At 37.3% G+C, this 20,653-nt stretch overlaps 2 protein-coding genes across 2 annotated transcripts; both read right to left on the minus strand.

Annotated features, from left to right (window-relative positions):
• Positions 1 to 14,553: 14,553 nt before the first annotated feature.
• LOC118347645 (MDIS1-interacting receptor like kinase 2-like) lies at positions 14,554 to 15,878 on the minus strand. The gene is made up of 2 exons (XM_035687644.1): positions 14,955 to 15,878; positions 14,554 to 14,861 (listed from the first exon to the last, which is right to left on the minus strand). The coding sequence occupies exons 1-2, from the start codon at positions 15,850 to 15,852 to the stop codon at positions 14,554 to 14,556; spliced, it is 1,206 nt and encodes a 401-aa protein (XP_035543537.1). The 5' UTR covers positions 15,853 to 15,878.
• A 33-nt stretch (positions 15,879 to 15,911) lies between these two features.
• On the minus strand, positions 15,912 to 18,193 carry LOC118347646 (MDIS1-interacting receptor like kinase 2-like). The gene is made up of 2 exons (XM_035687645.1): positions 18,100 to 18,193; positions 15,912 to 17,774 (listed from the first exon to the last, which is right to left on the minus strand). The coding sequence occupies exon 2, from the start codon at positions 17,475 to 17,477 to the stop codon at positions 15,912 to 15,914; it is 1,566 nt and encodes a 521-aa protein (XP_035543538.1). The 5' UTR covers positions 17,478 to 17,774; positions 18,100 to 18,193.
• Positions 18,194 to 20,653: the final 2,460 nt, after the last annotated feature.

A 20,653-nucleotide genomic window follows, 5' to 3' on the forward strand; every position in this document is an offset into this window, starting at 1 on the left:
CTCTTTCCCATGTTGCGTCTTGGAAAGCTGGATTGTTCCAAAGAACCTTCACCAATGACACCTTTCGGTTCCTCAGCTCTTGTTCTTTGTTATTTACTTCTGAACAGGACATTCTTCATAAGACAAATTCAGCTGTATACGTATGCTACAGGCGTCCATCACTACAGGTTGTCTTTCTCCAAAGTTCTTCTTTAAGGATGATACATGAAAGACATTATGCACTCCGTGCAGTTCAACTGGTAAATCCAGATGATAGGCAACTACGCCGACTCTTTCCAGAATTTCATATGGTCCTACATACCTGGGACTCAATTTCCCTTTCTTTCCGAACCGTATGACTCCTTTCATAGGTGACACCTTAACGTACACACAGTCTCCCACACTAAATTCCAAATCCCTTCGTTGATTATCAGTATAACTCTTTTGATGACTTTGAGATGCCTTCATCCTTTCCTAAATCAACTCCACTTGCTTCCGTACATCCTGCAGGTATTCTGGTCCAAGCAACTTTCTTTCACCTACTTTATCCCAATATAATGGATATCTGCACTTTCTCCTGTACAATGCTTCATAGGGTGCCATTTGTATTGTTGCCTAGAAGCTATTATTATAAGTGAACTCTATCAATGGTAAATGGCTTTCCCAATCGCCAGCCTGATCCATTATGCAAGCACGTAGCATATCTTCCAATGTCTAGATAGTTCAATATGTCTGTCCGTCTATCTGCAGATGATAGGCACTACTAAATTTTAGTTTCGCGCCCAACATTTTCTATAAACTTTACCAGAAATGCGAAGTAAAACATGGGTCTCTGTCAGACACTATAGATTTGGGTACTCCATGAAGTCTGACTATTTCCTTCATGTAGGCTCCTGAGAGCCTTTCCAATGAATCCGTATTAGCAATTGGTAGGAAATGCGCACTTTTGGTCAACCGGTCATCTATAACCCTAATTGAGTTATTTCCTGATGATGTCCTTGGCAAGGCTACCACAAAATTCATTGATACATCTTCCCACTTCCATTCTTGTATTGATAACGGCTGCAACTCCCCTTCCAGCCTCTGGTGTTCAACCTTAACCAATTGATAAGTTGAACATTTGGCAACAAAATCCACCATTTCACATCCCTTTTTATTCCAACCCACCAAAATTGTCACTTCAGGTCTCGGTACATTTTGGTGCTGACAAGATGAGCAGTATATGGCATACAATGGGCTTCCTTCAAGATTCTTTCTTTTAATTCATGGTCATTAGGAATCACTTTCCCCTCTTTATATTGCAAAATCCCATCCTTCTCAATCGAAAAGTGTTGCGGTCCTTCAGACTTCAGAATCTTTTATCGAAGTTTTTCCACTTTCTCATCCTTATTCTGTCCTTCGATAATGTCCTTGTCAGTTAATGGTACGATCTACTATACCATAGTTAACCTAACATCTCTTGACGGCTTCCCAATTAATAATTCCCTCATTATTGCTAGAAGTGACTGCATATCGACCTCGGCCTTATGACTAAGGGCATTTGCTACCACATTAGCCTTTCAAAGGTGATACTTGATCTCACAATGGTAGTGATCATTTCAACCCATCTTCTCTGTCTCATGTTCAGGTTCTTTAAACTAAATAGATACTTAAGACTTTTTGTGGTAAGTGTATACTTCACATTTTTCTCCATAAAGATAATGTCTCCAAATCTTTAATGCAAAAACTAATGCAGTAAGTTCCAAGTCATGAGTAGGATAATTCCGCTCGTGATCCTTAAGTTATCACGAAAGCATAAGTGACGACTCATTCTTCTTGCATCAAAACGCACCCTAAACTCATCTTAGAGGTGCCATTATAGATCACATACGGCTTATGAGGCTCAGGTAAAGCCAACACAGTTGCGAAGGTTAACCTTTTCCTAAGTTCCTGAAAACTCCTTTCACAGTCCTCACTCCATTGAAACTTAGCATTCTTCTTTGTCAGAGCCGTTAAAGGACCAGATAATTTAGAAAATCCTTCGACGAATCTTCTATAATATCCAATCAAACGCAGGAAACTCCGTATCTCATGGGCGTTGGTTGGTTTCTGCCACTCCATCACTGCTTCTATTTTAGCAGGGTCTACTACTACACCTTTGCTAGAAATGACATGTCCCAAAAATCTCACCTCTCTAAGCCATAACTCGCACTTGCTGAGTTTAGCGTAGAGCTAATGTTCTTTCAAGATCTTCAATACTATCTTTAAGTGCTCCTTATGTTCTTCATCGCTTCGGGAATAAATCAAGATATCGTCAATGAGCACTACTACAAAATTGAACAAGTACTACCTAAAAATTTGGTTCATCAAATCCATGAATGATGCTAGAGCATTAGTTAATCCAAATGGCATTACTAAAAACTCAGTGTCCATAATGAGTTTGAAAAGCTGTCTTGGATACATCTTGATCTTTGATCTTTAACTAATGATATCCTGACCGTAGGCCTATCTTGGAAAATATTGATGCTCCTTGTAACAGATCCAACAAATCATCAATTCGTGGCAATGGATACTTATTCTTAATTGTTACTTTATTCAAGTCCTGGTAGTCAGTGCATATACTCATTGTACCGTCTTTCTTTTTCACAAAAAGAACTGGTGCACCCCACGTGGACCAACTTGGGTGGATAAAACCCTTTTCCAAAAGTTCTTCGACCTGCACCTTCAGCTCCTTCAACTCCACTAGGACCATTCGATAAATTGCCTTTGGTACTGGGGCTGCAGCTGGCTCCTACTCGATTACGAACTCCATTTCCCGACTTGGGGGTAACCCAGGCAATTCATCAGCAAAAACCTCAGGAAATTCTTCTTTCACATGAATCCCTTCAACTCCTTTAACTTTCTCTATCATACTAGTCATAAACACTAGATAACCATTAGCTCCCTCCTCTAGAGCCTTCTTTATTTTTCCTACCAATAAGGTTGATGGAATCGTCTTCACAACTTCCCCCATAAAACAAATCCAATCCTTTGAAGGTAGCTCAAAAATCACCTTTCTTCTCCGGCAATATATCTTGGCATAGTGCTTAGATAACCAATCCATTCCTAAGATCAAATCAAATTCCATTAAATGGAATACAATTAAATCCGCTAATAGGCTTAATCCTACGACTTCCAACAGACAATCCTTAACTATCCGAGTGCATCCCACTACTTTCCTATTTTGAATAGTTACTAAAACCTTCAGGGGTAAGGTTTCCACACTCAACTTACACCTTCTTATGCAGTCATAAGATACAAAGGAAAGCAAAACTCCCAAGTCAAACAGAGCAAAAAACCAGTTGTTGCATTAATTTAACCTTACCTACAATGGTAACTACGATTACTTAAAAGTTTCTTAGCAATACGAGCTACCATCTATACTAAGTTTAGAATGTTACCAGTAATTACTCCAGCATCAGTAGCTCCATCAGCTTCTAGATCTACCACTCCCGGTGTGATTGCATATACTTTAGCTTTCTGCGAGATCTTTCCCTTGTTTCCAGGCATAGATGCTCCTCCCGCCGCATGACGTGGACAATCTCGAATCATATGGTCAGTCTGACCATATCCGAAACATGCTCCGATTGTGAATTGACATTCACCACTATGCTTTCGTCCGCAACTACAACAGGGTGGTGGCATAATAGGCACCACTTTTTTGACCATCTTTCCATTTCCTTTATCCCGAGTATATGGGACCTTTTTCTTTCCCATATTCTTCCATGGAGCGTAGGGAAGTCCTCTTTTTTGCGATCTTTTTGGACTTGGGCAATCAGACTCCACTTTTCTACTTATGCTATCGAAGCTACGTTCACTAGTTCCTGGAAGCTCTTAGTCTGCAAGCAAGCAATCTGATTCCAAATCCTCGGTTGTAACCCATCTTGGAATTTCCTCGCTTGCATCTTCTCTATGTTAATCAAATGTGGGGCAAATCTGCCTAACTCCAATTGGTGTCTCACCACCTCAGTCATCCGTCGTATGGGTTCTGTGACTGCCTGACCTCCTTCTAATGGAAGGTTTCGAACTTCCCAATCTCGTGACCTTGGGGATACTTCTTCAAGCTGTCTTCACACCATTGGTCCTTTCCTCCTTAAATGCACAAACTGACGCGTCAACTTTCACTTTTTCCTAAAACAGAGTCCTATTCTTTCGTGACTTCACAATACTGGCAAACCACATACTTATCCTTAAAATATCAGCTATAGAATTCAAGCCTATAACTATTAGATTCCAATCTTATCATTTGGTACCATGTATTCCTATGACAACTTATGGTTTTACCAAGAGACGTTAATACCACTTTGATACCATTCGTTGTGGCACCCCCAGCCCTTGCTTGGGATTTGTTGGAAATTGAAAAGTCGGAACAAGCAACACCAGGGTTACCTACCCCTCGTACATGATAAATAAGATGCAATGCATCTATTAATGGCTAGCAGTATGTAGTATATAGCAGTGGAAAGTTAATTAAGTCATATCAAATGAAACATTAGGCTTGGTACCAAAACATAAGATCCCAATACTTAATAACATAGTTGCCATCAAAAGAAACTTAGAGTTTCACAATGAACTCCCAACACAAGGGACCCAAAACCTTAAAACATTAGGCTAAGCAAAAAGTCCCTTCCCAAAAGAGGAATGGGTCGAACCTAGGGTCTCATCCTCAAGCAGGCTTAAGAATATTCCCCTAGATGGGTGAACGTCTATGTCCAGACCCAACTCCATGGCTATTACCTTAGCCTTTACAGCAGAGTTCTTAGCTTGCTCAAGATGTCTTGACACAAAACCCATATCTTGCGTAAGCCTCGACATCTTCTGCGGGTCCAGTTATACAAACCCATATTCTGACTTATTGACAAAAGGTACAATCTCTTTGAGTCACTGAGCTAACTCCTTAAGCAATTCTAAGGTAGACTGATGACGAGATTCAATACTGAACTCGTCCGCTATTATTTCACTGATTCCATCCATACTTTACGATCTTGTGTACTTGGCATAACTTCTGTCATCCCGAGTAAGGAATGATATTGGGTAAATACAACAGTGAGATTTTGAAAAATCTCAGTACGTAAACAAATAACATGCAACAGAAATCATAAGCATGCCAATCAAACTTAACAACGAATGCATGGACATGAACTTATGCTTATGCACTTGACTTTTCACGACAGTGTGTAAAAAACACGACATTTCATAACTTTTGCTTTCATAAAACATTCTTTCATCGTCTCATTGTTCATTAACATACTTATGGCCTCATTTTTTCTTTCATAGCATAACTTTTTGGGCTCGAAACCCCTTTCTTGTCATTAACATAACTTTGGATACCTCACGGCTCCCCTATGTACCGTGTGTTCCCCACTAGTTACCGCATCAACCATTGGCCTCTTTGACCAAGGTGACTACGTCTTAAACTTTCCATATTACGGCAATTTGCTTTTCGCCTTCACCGTAGGTGCACCCACTAGCTTTAGGTGAGATCTTGCTCCAACATCCTTTTCTTTTAGAGTCTATACGAGACCCGTTGACTGTACTACGTCAACCCAAGTGTTATCCCTCCATTTTAAACACTCTTGAGCGGACAGAGGGGTTCCACTAGGACATTCCCCCATCCTAGCATTCGGGGTAGTGATCAGACCTTTCTTTTAAAAACAAATGACTCTTTTTCTTAAAAAGGTTTTCACAATCCCAATGCATGTGACATGACTATGGACTTTTGAACTTTCGCGAGACGCATGTAATGTCAAATGCCTTATCAATATCATGAGATGCCAATATGTTTCATCATCATACAATAGAACATTCATTCATGGAATACATATCGCGTTATGGCTAGAAAATATTAGAACATGCGGACATGTTCCTTTATAACAATTCATGACATTCATATCAATCAAAGGCATATGTACCAAAGACAAACATGTAGGGACTGAATACATCAAACCCTATTATGATAAAAAATTTGGTTCTTATGACAAAGAATTCCAAATTACCAATGATCTCATTAAATCCTTAGGGTTGACCGAAAGTTTCTATTGTAAGAAAACATGCATTTCAATCAACTTTATGAACTTAGAATCTTCTAATGCATTAAACAAGATTTTTCATCAAAGATCCTCATGAAGGCCGAAACATCTTCTTAAGATTATGTGTGATCTTTTCATGATCTTACTCCAAGGCCAAATGAGTGAAATAGGAATATTCATGTTCAAGCAACACAAAACCACCTGAAACCTAGTATGACTTCTTATTCCATTTCTTTTCCACATTATACATGTCTTCCATAAACCATTTAAATCATGCTTAAAACAATCATATCAAGAGATGTTCATAACACATGAAGGAACCATAATATCACAAGTAACCATACAAAACCGAAACAAACAAAAAGTTCACAAGCCATATGCATATAATATCCAAGTACAAGTTAGAGGTGTACTTACGAAAATCCGAAAAATATTTTTATAGTAAGCAAGCTGAAAACTCACATGTAACATTAGTTAGAATCACTACTCACTAACTCATGTGTTCAAGTGTGGTGCTCCTTACACATTTTTCTTCCCATGAAAAGCTCCAAATTTTCGGACCCTTCCCCTTGGAATCCAAAACTTTACCTCAATAAGAACCCTAATTTCAACTCACTAGTGTTGTGATTCTCATTCCACAAAGCATCATGCTTTAAGGCTTGAAAACATGTAGAGTTACATTTGTCTTCCCTTTGATGAAAACCCTAATCTAAATATGTGAGTAGACATGGTTTCATGTTTATGAACCTTTGAAAACATGACCTACTTTCTTCTAACTCAAGTGTGCGTGTGTGTGGGCATAAATTCTGGATGAACTTGGCTCAACCGAACCTTTCTCCCTTGAGGTTGTGCGTGTGTGTATATCACAAGAGAAATTAGCTTCTTACCTTCTTAGCCTTCTCTTCTTTAAAGTATCCTTAGTTGCCTATCCTTACAAGAGTGTTTGGTTTGTGAGAGAGTGATGGAAACTTAGGAGAAAAGAGAGTAGCCAAAACGCGCAAGAGCAAAAACACAAAATGGCCAAAGGTCCTAGGGCTTTCGGTCCTTCCCTATTTATAGGTATTTTAGGAAGCTTTGTCCCTGAAACAAGCTCATGCATGGATGCCAAGTGGCATGTAGCGCTACCACCTTTTTCCCTTAGCTCATCATTAGATCAAGTTGGAAACCCTAAGACATCTTCTTGCAAGTGGTGCCTCCTTCTTCCAAAAACCGATCCACTTCCCCTTTTACCCTTCATATCATGTCTTGGTCCAATGCATCTTAAGGCTAAAGGGTCTTTTACTAACTCTAGTCCCTTAAAAGTGTGCATGAATGCCTAGTGGCACATGAAGAGTGTGTGTGTAAGTGCATGGACGCCGAACCCTATTCCCTTCTAGAAGATCTTCTTTTCATCATTCCTTTGGACAACATGTGATTGGTCCTCCTTTTGGCACAAAGATATTGCCCTAGCCGACCACCTCTAGGGTTTATTACACAAAATCTTCTTCTACAAGCCTCTTAGGCATGTAGCGTTCTTCCCTCCTTCGTCTTGCTCTTTTCCAAAGTAACTTTTTACCTACCTTCATGCATGGAAGACACATGGCAAAAATAAAATCTTCTTTCTCCCATGGTTGTCATCCTTGGCCTTTTGGCCTACTCTAAATTTCATTTTCCCATATTTCTAATCATGTCCTTCTAAATGCCTTTCCCCCATAGTGACATATATCAAAATGGTTCTTCCCACAAAGAAATCCTCTTGCATGTATGACACATGGCAAGGAAAAACTTGATCTTCCTATGGTATGCATGTAAGCCATGCCCCAAGCCTTTTTGTCTTGCTTTTTTGGCTTCCATTTAATCCATTATAAACCTAAGATGACAAGTGGCACAAGAACTCTTAGATTGGGCATGACCCCCAATCCTTTTGGCCCTAAACCCTAATTTTCCCTACATGGGCCAGAACTCTCATGGGCTTTATTAAAACAAATTCTTAGAAGCATAAAATGACTTAATCGTCATAGCGAGGCATGTAACCAAAGCTTGTAGGGAGGTTAAGGAAGCAAGAAGGATGGAATGAGATGAGAAGGAGTACGTGAATCTGCTAAACAACCAAAAAGAATGCCTCAAGACAGGTAATCATGGGCTCCCCTTGGGAATCCGAAAGGTTGGCTGCAGTGAAGGTTGCCATTTCCTTTTTAAATAAATACAATTGAATACGCAGGAACAGTTACAGCTAACTTAGGCACACTAAGTAGCATGGACCCTCGGTGTGGTTGGGAAAAACAAATAGATGCCCAATGGCCAGCAAGGTGAGACACAGGTGTCGAGAATGGAATGTTTTCAATTTCTCATGTGCCAGCACAAGAAAAATTAGTGGGATAACTAGAGGGGATATTTGGGCCCCCCACAATAGCCAAGCCCACGACTAAGAAGACCAACCCAAGGTATTCCCTAAGGTTGGGAGGGCCATGGCCAAAAGGCCCACAACCACTGCCACGTGGAAGATAACTCTTCAAGTAGTTACAAATAACTCCTCAGGGAGTTGGAGATAAAGCCCATGATTTGGGATGATCATCTTGGGCAGGATGGCACCTATAAGACAGGACAATTATCCACTCTTGTTATTGAGGAATTATGAAGGATAAGCACATAGGATTAGTGATTATCAACAATTACTTGCACGTCCATATCACTCTATAAATAACCTATAGGAGTTAGCAAACACTTCACTTGACTTCTGAATACACTTATACTATCTCTCTGACTTTGACATTGGAGTGTCCCCCGAGCGCCCAGTGCCCCATTGTTGTTGCAGGTCATCCGTGTGGTTGGTGGTGTGAAACACGTCCTTTACAATATTCATTGTTTGTTCCTTCATTACATCCAATGCACGACATGTAAAAGAAGATTTGGTGGAAGTCGAGCACATTTATCTTCCCTTTTATCCAAAATTTTGGTTTCTACATCATATACATAACCAATATTAAAATCAAGTTGTTATAAATATTGTGTAGATAGGAAACTATTGTGATGTACTAATAAGAAAGTGGATGAAATTTGCTTTCGTGATTACACCATAGAAATGAGAATTTGTTGTTACGAATATGATTTTACCGTCATGGGTTGTGAAGTTTTGAGCAGGTTTGCAACATAAAAAATGTTGGTTAATGGATAAACACTATGAGTAGAGGCAGATGCATATATCTGATCCAATCATTTTATAATTTTTTTTTTCAAGTAATGAATCATTGATTGTTGCCCTAAAAATTAAAAAAAAAATATTGAAAACAAAGACAAAAATTTGAAAATGTAATCATTATATCTTGAAGTAATGAATCATTAAGAATTTTATATTTTGATTTTATATTATATGTCTACACTATATCTAATACATCTTTTTAACATAAGACTTTCTTTGTCATCACAATCAACAAGTATGTTTCCAATCAATCCTCGCATTTCTAGCAGAGCATCATTTATAAACCACAAATGGTTCCACAAATCAAGATATAGTTATTTCTTGAAGTAATGTTTAACTATGTGGTTTAGCTTCAATAATTTTTGAAATTTGTTTACAATAAGCATGAACAAACTGAGCCCACATAGTCAAACATATAGGATTCAAACTACAAATTTGAAGTAAGAACAAATAATAATTTAATATTAATAAATAAAATCATAAATAGGTTAATATTCAAAATTAAATAATATAGATAGATATTTAAAAATTATGTTTACCTTTGATCAAACACATATATTTCTTGGAGGATTGTTGGACTATTTGTTGTGTTTACTTCTCTAGCTAAATTTATATATAAGGCAATAGCCAATAGATCTAATAAATCATATATTAGTTTGTTAATAAAAATAGTTTTCAAAGAATTTGAAAATTTTAAACAAAGATTTACCTATTTCTACAATTTAATCTTTGTAATTATTGAGCTAACTGAATGAAATGATATTGTAATTTGGTGGCTGCAATGCTTTTTCATCATCTAGAATTTGTTCAATGATTGTCCTTGAGTTTAAGATCCATTGGTATTGATGGGTTTCAATTCTATGTTTAGGATTTAACGGCTTCACATAAGCATTACTGATGTAGTATGGTAGGAACAAATGTAAAGTGTCATCACACAAATCAATATCTCTATCAAACATGTTAGCTTGTAGTCGATTTCCCTGTAGAGCATTAGAATAAACCTTCCACATCTTAGACATTGATTTTGTAAAAAGAAAAAAATGAATTAGTATTTAAAGTTGAACTTGTATAAAATAATGACAATAGGAAAATAGAAAATTAAATCAAGTTACTTGTATAGTGTTAAGATGAAGACGCCAAGCTTAATGATTCTTTATTTGTGTAATTTTGTTGAGATCTATCAATTGATGTTAGCCTTATTAGAATCTTTACTGAAGCAACTGTCTTAGCTCTTGATAATACTATATACAATTGTCCATGAGAAACTATAGGTTGTGGCAAATATATCCCAACAAAATCCAATGTTTACCCTTATAATTTGTTGATTGTCATTGCAAAGTTTAATCTAATAGGAAATTGAGTTCTCTTGAATGGAAACCTAATGTTTTGATCAAATTTTGGTATCAATGAAATTTTTGGTATAAAACCCCTTTACCACTATGATGACCAACTATAATTTCTGCGTTAATGATGTTACATTCAAAGTTGCAACATATCAGACGAGTTTCATTGCATAAACCTTATGAAGAATTAATGTTTCTAAGTAACATGATTGGACAATTTTTGTTATATAGTAATTCATGAGTTGGAAGCCCATTTGGTGTCAAAGTATTTAAGAAATCCTCCATAATGCTTTGTTCAAATGTATCTATTGTTTTATCGAAATTATAATACTGTTTATTTCATCAACATATCTGTTCCTTGGTGTTAATATAGCTCGATTTAACATTTCAATGATTTTTTGAATAATCACGAATATTATAGAAAACATCTATCAACTTCTATAAAGAAACAACATCATTTTTGTAAGGGATAAACATATCATCAGGAATTCTTATCATTTCTTCAATTGTGAATAGCAGTATTCCATTGCCAAATTGAAGTAAGTAATTTGAAAAATTTAGATCTAATTGTGCTCGCATGCTTTCAATTAAGCAAATCTTGGTCAGAGTAGGTCATAAGTAAGAAAAGACTAAACTTACATCAATTTGTTCTTGTCTTGTACCTTTACAAACGACAGGTAAAATTTGTCAAAAATCTCTATCAAACACAAACAACCTTGCCTGCCACCAAATGTTAACTTTGAATCATTGATGTCCTGAAGCATTATGTCCAATCTTCTATAGATTGCTTTGGTAACATAAGGGCTACAACCTACATAATTAACCTTGCAACAAATAATAATCTAGCAGTTATACTTTGTTTACGAATATTGCATGTGTTGCTCTTGTCAAACTGTAATGAAATTTTAAGTCGTGAATGTGTTGTTCGACTTCTAGGTAAAATAGATGCAGCAACATCAGATGGTGTAGTTGCAAGGGCTATTAATTGTTTAGATTTTGTTGTAGCAAGAAATACTTTATATACAAATGTTTTCCCAGTTGCATCTGGACAACCAATAAAGAATGAACCTGCTTGATTTAAGAAAGCTTTCTATATATTGAATCATAAGCATGATGTGTGTGTGTGAGAGAGAGAGAGAGAGAAAAAAAAAGGGAGAGAGACTGTCACAAGCAAAGTGTGTGATGGCTGTAGGATGATGCCATGCGTCTGGGCTGACCTGTTGCCCCGCTTGCTGCTCGGCATGGTCCTGTGATGGCGGTTACGCATGTGTAAGGAGGGGCTGGTTATTGGTTAAGGCGTGGTGGTCATTTTCGTGACCTTAAGACATAGCTATTTGGGGTGGCTAGGGTTTGGTGGGGCTTCATGGTGGCAACATGAGGCGGAGACGGGTAGTTAGTGGCTGGCTGGGTAGTGTACGGTTGTGGGGGTGTGTGTGGGTGCTAGAGGCCGAAGGGGAGAAGAGAGAGAGGCAAGGCCTCAGCTGGCTAGGCACGGTGGTGCCCAGGCTAAGTCATGGGGCTGACTCGGGTAGCCGTGGGTAGTGGCGAGCTGGTGATTGATGGCAGCTTGGGAGGAGTTGCAACGGCTCTAGAAGAACAAGAGGTCATGGTTGAGAGACCAGAGGGAGAGTGATCTGTGGGCCTCGAGGACTAGGGGTAGAGCAGCTTTGGTCCACGGAGTGGAGAAGGCTCGTGGCAATGGCGTATGGTGGGGCGTGGTGGCTCATGGTGCTTTGGCACCACAATCTGGGTGGAGCTGCGATGATGGGGAACCCAAGGGAGAAAAGACTATGGGGTGAGCCATGGGGAAGTCTAGGGTGAGGGTGAGGCCGTAAAGGGGGTTTAGCTAGCCAGCGAGGCTCGACGGCGAGCTCGTGGGCTACTCCCGGTGGCGCGGTGGAGAGAAACTGAGGGAGAAGAGAAAAAGGGCTACGGGGTTGGGGTGATGCCGTCGACGAGCGGCAGCGGTTAGAGCTGGGCCAGGAAGGAGAAACCGAGAGGAAGGGAGGGAATTAGGGGAGGGGGCGTCGACTGGAGGGAGGAGAGGAAAGAGAGGGAGAAAAGGAAATGGGAGGAAAAAGTTAGGGTTTTGGAATTTAATCCCAACCCTTCACTTAGGAGTCTCCAAATTGATTTAAAGGTGAGAAATAAAACACTTAAATAAACTGACTAAAATAAGTGAAATGAAAATAGAAATACAATGAGACTAATTTAAAACACAACTTCAATTCTAAAATTATAATCTTTCATCATAAAATAAAATGATGAAGTTTACTAAACATTTTTAAAAGAAATAATATTATCTAAGTATAGTTTTTAATATAAAATAAAATGATGAATATTTAATAATACTCTTAAAGAACTAAAATCATTTAAATAAAATAATTTGTTAAAACTATATTATTTTTGGGACTTCACAATATAAAAAAGCTTACCTTAAAATTAGGTTTGGTTCAATAATACCGAAAATACCCCATTTTAAAATTAATTTTGGACATTTAAAATATTTTGAAGGCTCTTGTCTTCATTTAAAAATCATATGCAATATTTAAAACACGACTTCGAGGTTTAAAATACAATATAAGACTCGTGACCAACCAAGAGAAAAATGAGTGGTTTGTCACAAGTTCCTTATTCGAACTTGAAATTTTTAGTTAAGATATATATATGAAGTGAATTATACAACATTTATTGAGAATTTAATATTATCAAAATGGGAATCCATAAATATTGTAGGACTCGCTTTACAAATTTATCTTTCTCCTATTTTAAGTCTTAATCAAGTTTAGGTAATAATCTAAGGTTAGGGATATATCCTTCCCAATAGGGACAAAGCCAGAATTATAAGTTTGGAGGGGTTGAATACTTTTAGGTGTAGAATAAATAGTTGAATTGAAAATTTTTAGGAACACCTTTAACAAATTTGTAAAAAATAAGAAAGAAAAAATGAATTCCAAACTTGCATTATTCTTGAATACAGGGAATTTTACGTCTAAGCTTTTTATATGTTTCAATTAAGGGAAGATGTTGGATCATAGAAATGATATATATAGGAATATAAAAAAGTGGTAATATATGTAAACCATAAACTAAGGTCTCGTTTGTGGAATGAGATGAGAAATATGTAAATAGTAGTAAAATGATTTGAGTTAAGATGTTTTATTGAGTTTTAGGAAACGAGAGAGAAAATGTTGAATAAAAATACTATAAAGTTAAAATATTATTATAATATAATTTTTTAATACCATATTTATTTTGGAATTTAAAAAAGTTTAATAATTATTTTTTGTATTAATTTTTTTGGAAGTTTAGGAAAATTATAATGATTAGATAATGACTAGATGAAAAAGTTAAAAATTTGAAATTGAAAGTTTTTGTGTTTGAATGATGTTTCGGAAGAAAATTATGAGAAATTTCGACATAGGATGTGTTTCCCAACGAGGCATAAATTTTATATTTTCTTGAATAATGTATAACAGTAATATCATATATTTAAAAGTTTTTACGTAGTGTAATTGCATATTGCGTAGCTAGCTATCCATTGAACGTCGAGTTTTTTGTTAATTATGTTTCACCCAAAAATTACAAAATTTGAAAATGAAATAATCGAACGTGAATATTATATTCTAATTTAACAACCTCCCACTTTTTTAAAATTAAGGTCTTCAACTCCAAAATTTTCAAATCACATGGGTTCTATTAAAAAGATTTATGAGAACAAACAAACCTTCAAGTTGCAAAAATTGCCACATTTATACTCCCAAAAGACACTTTGGTTGATTGATATAGTTGGAATTAAACTGAAGGACATGAGATGATAAAAAAATATATGTTAACACTCATACAACTGACAACTAAAATTACACATAAATACTTGAAATAAAATGCGCTAGTAATTATCTTAGACTGCCACATGATTTTAGCACTTATTCTCATTAACTATTATCTCAACAGTCTATAACCTTCAATTCTCAGCTTTCATGTTGGAATGCACATCTGGATGGCTCTAGGAATTTGCAATATTGGTCGATAACACTTGAGAAATCATGTGCATCGTCAGCCTTGATTGGGGATAGGCATTTAAGCATTTCATGGCTAGTTCTACAACTATTATAAGTTCATTTTCAACTTGAGTTGTTGGAAATGGAAGCCGTTGGTCCAACACATCTTTCACCTGTATGTTATCCATAGCTAACGGCATTGATAGTGAGGAGATGAAATCACCTGGATGCTTTCCTCTAATGACTTCGATTGCCAATACGCCAAAGCTGTACACATCGCATTTCTCAGTTACCTTCATTGTATAAGCAAGCTCTGCAAAAAAATAAAAATAAATCAAGGAAAGATGGGAAAAAATCAATACATATGCATGCTTTTCTTTGATAGGACAATGAAATAATTTATAACCTGGTGCAACATATCTATAAGTGCCTGCAAATGATGTCCAGTTCGATGAGTCTGGCTTTAAAAGCTTTACGGTGCCAAAGTCTGAAACATGAGCCTCAAATTGAGAATCCAGCAAGATGTTGCTGCTTGATATGTCACGATGAATAATCGGAGGGGAGCAATCATGGTGCATGTAAGACAAGGCATATGCCACACCTTTAACAATATTCAATCTCTTACACCAGCCCAATTCTTTAGCAACATCTTCGTTGCCCAAGATTATGGACAAGCTACCCCTCTCTAGATACTGACAAACCAAAAAGGAATGTTGCACATGGGAACAAAAACCATAAAGTTTAACAATGTTTCGATGGCGTATGTGCATCAATGCCCTTATCTCATTCAGAAACTCCTTTTGAAATCTGTTCTCACCAGCATCATGCAGTGGTCGATTGAATTTCTTCACAACTACAATATCACCTGAAGTTAGCTCTGCTTTATAGACAGTTCCATGTCCTCCTTTCCCAATGCAACATAGAGCATCAAAACCATTGGTCACTTTTATGATTTCGTCATACAATGTTCTTCCATTGAAATGTAATATTGAAAGAAACAGTACTTGGCCCTCGGTCTTGCTTTGTTTGGATTCTAGATCTGTCTTTCTTCTTTGCATAAAGAGAAAAATCCCAAAGAAAGAAAGTAGAACAAAAGTTGCTCCTAAAAGTGGGAAAACGAGAAGAAACACGACTTTTTGTCCCCTTTTTGAGCTATGTTTGCAAGGCTGTAGATCTGTAGCATTACCGCACAATCCTTTGTTCCCTTTTAATGTTCCTATTGGAGCATCTAAAAATGCTTTGCTATTGGGAATGGGACCCTGCAACTCATTGTAGGATATGTCAATATGCAACAAGCCATGCATTTGTTCAAAAGATTTCGAAATGAAGCCAGAAAGATTATTATGGGAGAGATTCAAGATCTCTAAGCTCTCATTTGGCTAATCTCTGATGGTATCTCTCCATTTAAAGAGTTATAACTTATGTCTAATTTGGAGGCATGAGATAACTTCAAGAGGTGGGTTGGAATCCCTTGGCTAAAATTGTTGTGGCTTAAATTCAAGTCGATCAATTTCTCGAAGTCCCCAAAATTACTTGGAATTGACTTACTCAGCCTGTTTGAGGACAAGTCAAGATATTCAAGTTTTTTCAATGACCCAAATTCAAAAGGTATAGCACCAGAGAGTTTATTGCCATTCATCCTCAATATTATTAGAGAAATCAGCTTTCCGAATTCTTTTGGAATGGTCCCAACTATATGATTTGAAGAAAGATCAAGTTCACCTAGCTGATTCCAATTTCCAATCTCGTGTGGTATTCTACTAGCAATATTGTTGTTGCCCATTCGTAGTATTCGTAGCTGTGGACACTGTCCCCAATTACTTGAGATCTGTCCATAAAATTGATTATGGCTTAGATCTATGATCGTCAAGTTTGGATAGACACCAAAGTCCTTAGATATATCTCCAATGAGTTGGTTACCTCCTAAGAAGACTCTGACTATGCTTGTGCAATTTTTGAAGCTTTTGGGGATTCGGCCATCCAAATGATTGTTGCTTGCAACAAAGTACCGAAGTGATAAACCATGGCAAATGTTTTGAGGCAAATTACCAATAAATTGGTTTGTGTCTACTCTTAGAAAAGCCAAGTTGAGGAGATTTCCAATTCCTTGAGGAATAGGACCGGTAAGTTGGTTGTCATGAAGGGTCAAATTTACCAAATTGCTCAAATTAGCAAATGAAGTTGGAAGATAACCATGTAGCTGGTTTTCATTCAACTGTAGAGATATGAGAGAAGTCAACTTTCCTATTTCTGTTGGAATGGATCCAGAAAGGTTATTATTATTCAGGTGAAGTAGGGTAAGATTTGCCAAATCACCTAATGATGGTGGAATTGAACCAGAAAGATTATTTTGAAGAAGACTTAATTGCATTAGGGAATTCAAATTTCCAATTTCTAAAGGGATGGGACCGGAAAATGAATTAGCAAACATGGACAAGCTGATTAGCTTTTTCAAGTTCCCAAAAGTGGGAGGGATTGGACCTATCAAACAGTTCCTATGAATGAAAAGTAGATCCAAATTGGAGAGGTTTCCCATTTCTGAAGGAACGAAACCAGAAAGTTCATTGTCAGAAAGAAGCAAATTAACCAAGTTGGTCAAATTGCCTAAAGAAGAAGGGATGGAACCGTCTATATGGTTTCTGTGAAGTAAAAGTTCGGTTAGAAAGTTTAGGCGCCCTATTTCTTCAGGAATGGAGCTGTTTAAGTTATTATATGCAAGGTGGAGGACCTCAAGATTAGTTAGCTTGCCAATTTCTTGGGGGATTTTGCCTGAAAACTGATTACAGGACAAATCAAGATATTTGAGTTTTGACAGGGAGCCAATTTGAGGTGGGATTTTACCTGAAAACTGATTAAAGGACAAATCGAGATGTTCAAGTTTTGACATGTAGCTAATTTGAGGTGGAATTGTCTCAAAAAGTGTGTTCATGTAAAGATCAATATACGCAAGATTGGGCAATGACGAAAAAGAAAATCCATGAAGCGTACCTTGTAAGCTAGAGTTGCCAAGGTCTATTTTGACGACGCTTCCAGCAAGGTTGCATGAAATACCAAGCCAATTATTGCATGGATTCCTACTTAGGTTTAGAGTGGAAGAAGAAACTGAAGTCCATGAAGATAAGTGGGATTGGGATTCGTTTTGAAGGCTATTTTTCCATGTAAGAAGAGCAGTAGCTTCTTTGGAAGAATTAGAAGAAAAGGCAGGCACTTCCAGTGAAAAAACCAACTGAGAAAATAGGACAAAGTTGATGAGAAGGGAAAATACTTTCTTAATGGCTAATGATCCCATTGTTTTTACTTGTAGAGCGTATGATAGTTAAGGGCTTTATTTATAAGCAATCTAGCTTGTACGGGCCTACCAATCATCAATAGATACTGTTCAAGTTTAGAAAATAATTTTACGGTAGGGACATTATACTTTCTTGCAACATTTCTCAGCAATTCATGGTTGGAAATTAATCTCGTCGACTAGATTCCACGGAACATTCAACATTCCACAGTGCATTCAACATTTCAGTCACATCAATGGCTGGGAAAATCAAAATGTGTACCTATTGCTTCACGAACTTCGGTCGAACTTATTCTTTATCTTGTGTAAAGAGAGCTGGAACTTGGGGCTCATGTGTTGAAGGAGGAAGTCTTCTTCCTTATCTTTTAATCCGTCAAAGTCTTGCATTCGTTCCTTTTTCGGTAGAGATATGTAGACATTTGTGGTTCGCAATGGTCTTGATATATAAGTCACTATATTTTACGCAGAGAGCAATTGAGAGATTCCACCAAGGCAAAGTTCATATGTTCATCTTTTTATTATGTTCATACGTTTCCCAGTAGAATCACAAATGAAAGGATCTCATTTAGGTTCGAACAAAAAGATGAGATCGAGGAAGTTTCCCCAGTCAAGAGGGACGACCAAATAACTAAAACTAAGGAGATTCAGGCTGCTCTGTTTGTTTTGTTGTATTACAATTTCTCTGTAAATAACTTTCATGATGTTTTGATATTGAGAGATGCTTTAACCACAAAAAGATTGTACAAAAATAAACTCACAAAATGATGTATCTTAATATAGTATGTTTGGTCGTTGTAAAGTTATTTTTATTATAAAGTAAATCCAACGTATCTTATAAAACCATATCAATTTGAAAGTTTATTTTCATAGAATTTCCTTGGACGTACTTGGAAAAGTCAGTTAACGAAACACGATTTTCACAATGAATTATAACATGAGTACCAAACTAATACCATCACACAAGTCAGTAAACACATGACGACAATAGTGACATTGTGCGATGCGGCAGAATCAAGAAGCCATTTAGAGTCTTGGTTATTTGAAGTAGCAGTACAATTTGCACTGAACTCATTGGACTGCAGCTGAGAGCAGGCCTTTGCCGTGTGGCACATTTGGTCACAAAGCTGGCATTTGGGCTGGTACCTTTTATGAGTTGAAGTGTTTTTGCCCGAGCCTTTATTATTGTTGCGGCTGTCTTTGTACTGCTGTGTGCCCGAACGAGAGAAGCTGGGGTTACGAGACCCATTTGGTTTGTAAGATGTCCTTTGCTGCTAGCCGCCAGAGGAACCATTTTTTCGGGCCGTGAAATTTGCAGCAGCAACGAGCTGCTGGGAAGCCATCTCCATGCAACGGAGATAATTCTCATGACCGACTAAAAGATCATGAAGTTCTTCAAACATTAGAGATTTCTCTCTTGCCCGAATAGGAGTAGCTATCTCTCTAAAATCAGGTCCAAGTCCATCGAGGACATAGAGGGTGAGATCATCGTCCGAAATTGGATGATCTATGAGTGCTATTTCGTCCGCCAAAGCCTTGACAGCATGAAGGAAATCTGGAACGGAGCGATTTCCGCGTTGAACCAAGGTGAGCTCTTCCTTTAACTGCATCGCCCTTGTACGCGAACGGCTAGCATACATGTTGTTCAGCTTCTTCCATGCTTCATGAGAAGTTTTTGCTGTGGCAATGAGTGGAGTTATGGTGGAAGAAGTAGATGCTAGAATAGCACTTAAAATAAGTTTGTCTTGCCTAACCCAATGGGTTTTCCTAGAGGAAGACGTGGGTGTGCCATCGGAGAGAGGGCAGTGGGAATCACCAGTAACGTAGTCCATCAGATCATACCCAATGAGCAGTGCTTCAAACTGAGCACGCCATTGAGGAAAAGTGGAGGAGGTGAGTTTTTCATTAATCTGGGCAGTGATGTTGAGAACAACCAAGGAATTTTCAGGGGTAGAGATAGGTTGAGTGTTTGGAGTTGTTGCGGAAGACATGGTTGGATCTTTGTCTCGTTAGAGGTAGGTCTCTTGATACCATATAGAGAATAACACACTGCCGTTGATAGAGAACAATTCTCAATAATCTTATTGATTCAGTTTTTGAGTAAATATATACATCACATATGTTCTATCTTAGGAAAGTAAATAAATTGTAAAATTTGAAAAATACACAGCAGTTACAAAATAATAAATGTACAAAATAATAACTGCACAGAAACGTATGAAGTAATTTTCCTTTGCTGTCATGGATTGCTGAGATCATGGATATAGTTGACTGCTTACAGCTGCTATTTATGGTCGGTATTGCTTTCCTTAATACACACAAGTCAGTAAACACATGACGACAATAGTGACATTGTTTTAGTTAGTCCTTTTACTTAACCGAAATCATTTTAATAAAAATACATATCTTAAAAAAAGAGATCAAATAACAAAGACGATGAATTATGAATTACCATGCATAAACAAGCAGGATTGAGGAGTCACCTCTCTCTCACTTGAAGGAGGTAGTCTTCGTTCCAATCATTATACCACAGTCCACGTCCAAGTAGCGTCGGGAAAAGAAAAATATGTACCCTTGGAAGATTATTGCATTTTTGTCAAAGTCCCTCATCTTGTTGAAAGAAATATTTGTGGTTCATGATGGTCTTTATAAGAGCGGTAAATAAATAACCCACTTGAGATGATGGGATAGGTCGAATTCGAATTCTAATGCTCGATTAATTTAATAGATGAAACGTTTGTTAATACAAAAATATAATTATTTATTAAACGATTCAACTCGTATAAAACCTGATTCCACTCATAGAAGCTCAGCTCGTA

Source organism: Juglans regia, chromosome 2 (genome assembly GCF_001411555.2).
Source record: "Juglans regia cultivar Chandler chromosome 2, Walnut 2.0, whole genome shotgun sequence".
In the NCBI taxonomy this organism is placed as follows: domain Eukaryota; kingdom Viridiplantae; phylum Streptophyta; class Magnoliopsida; order Fagales; family Juglandaceae; genus Juglans; species Juglans regia.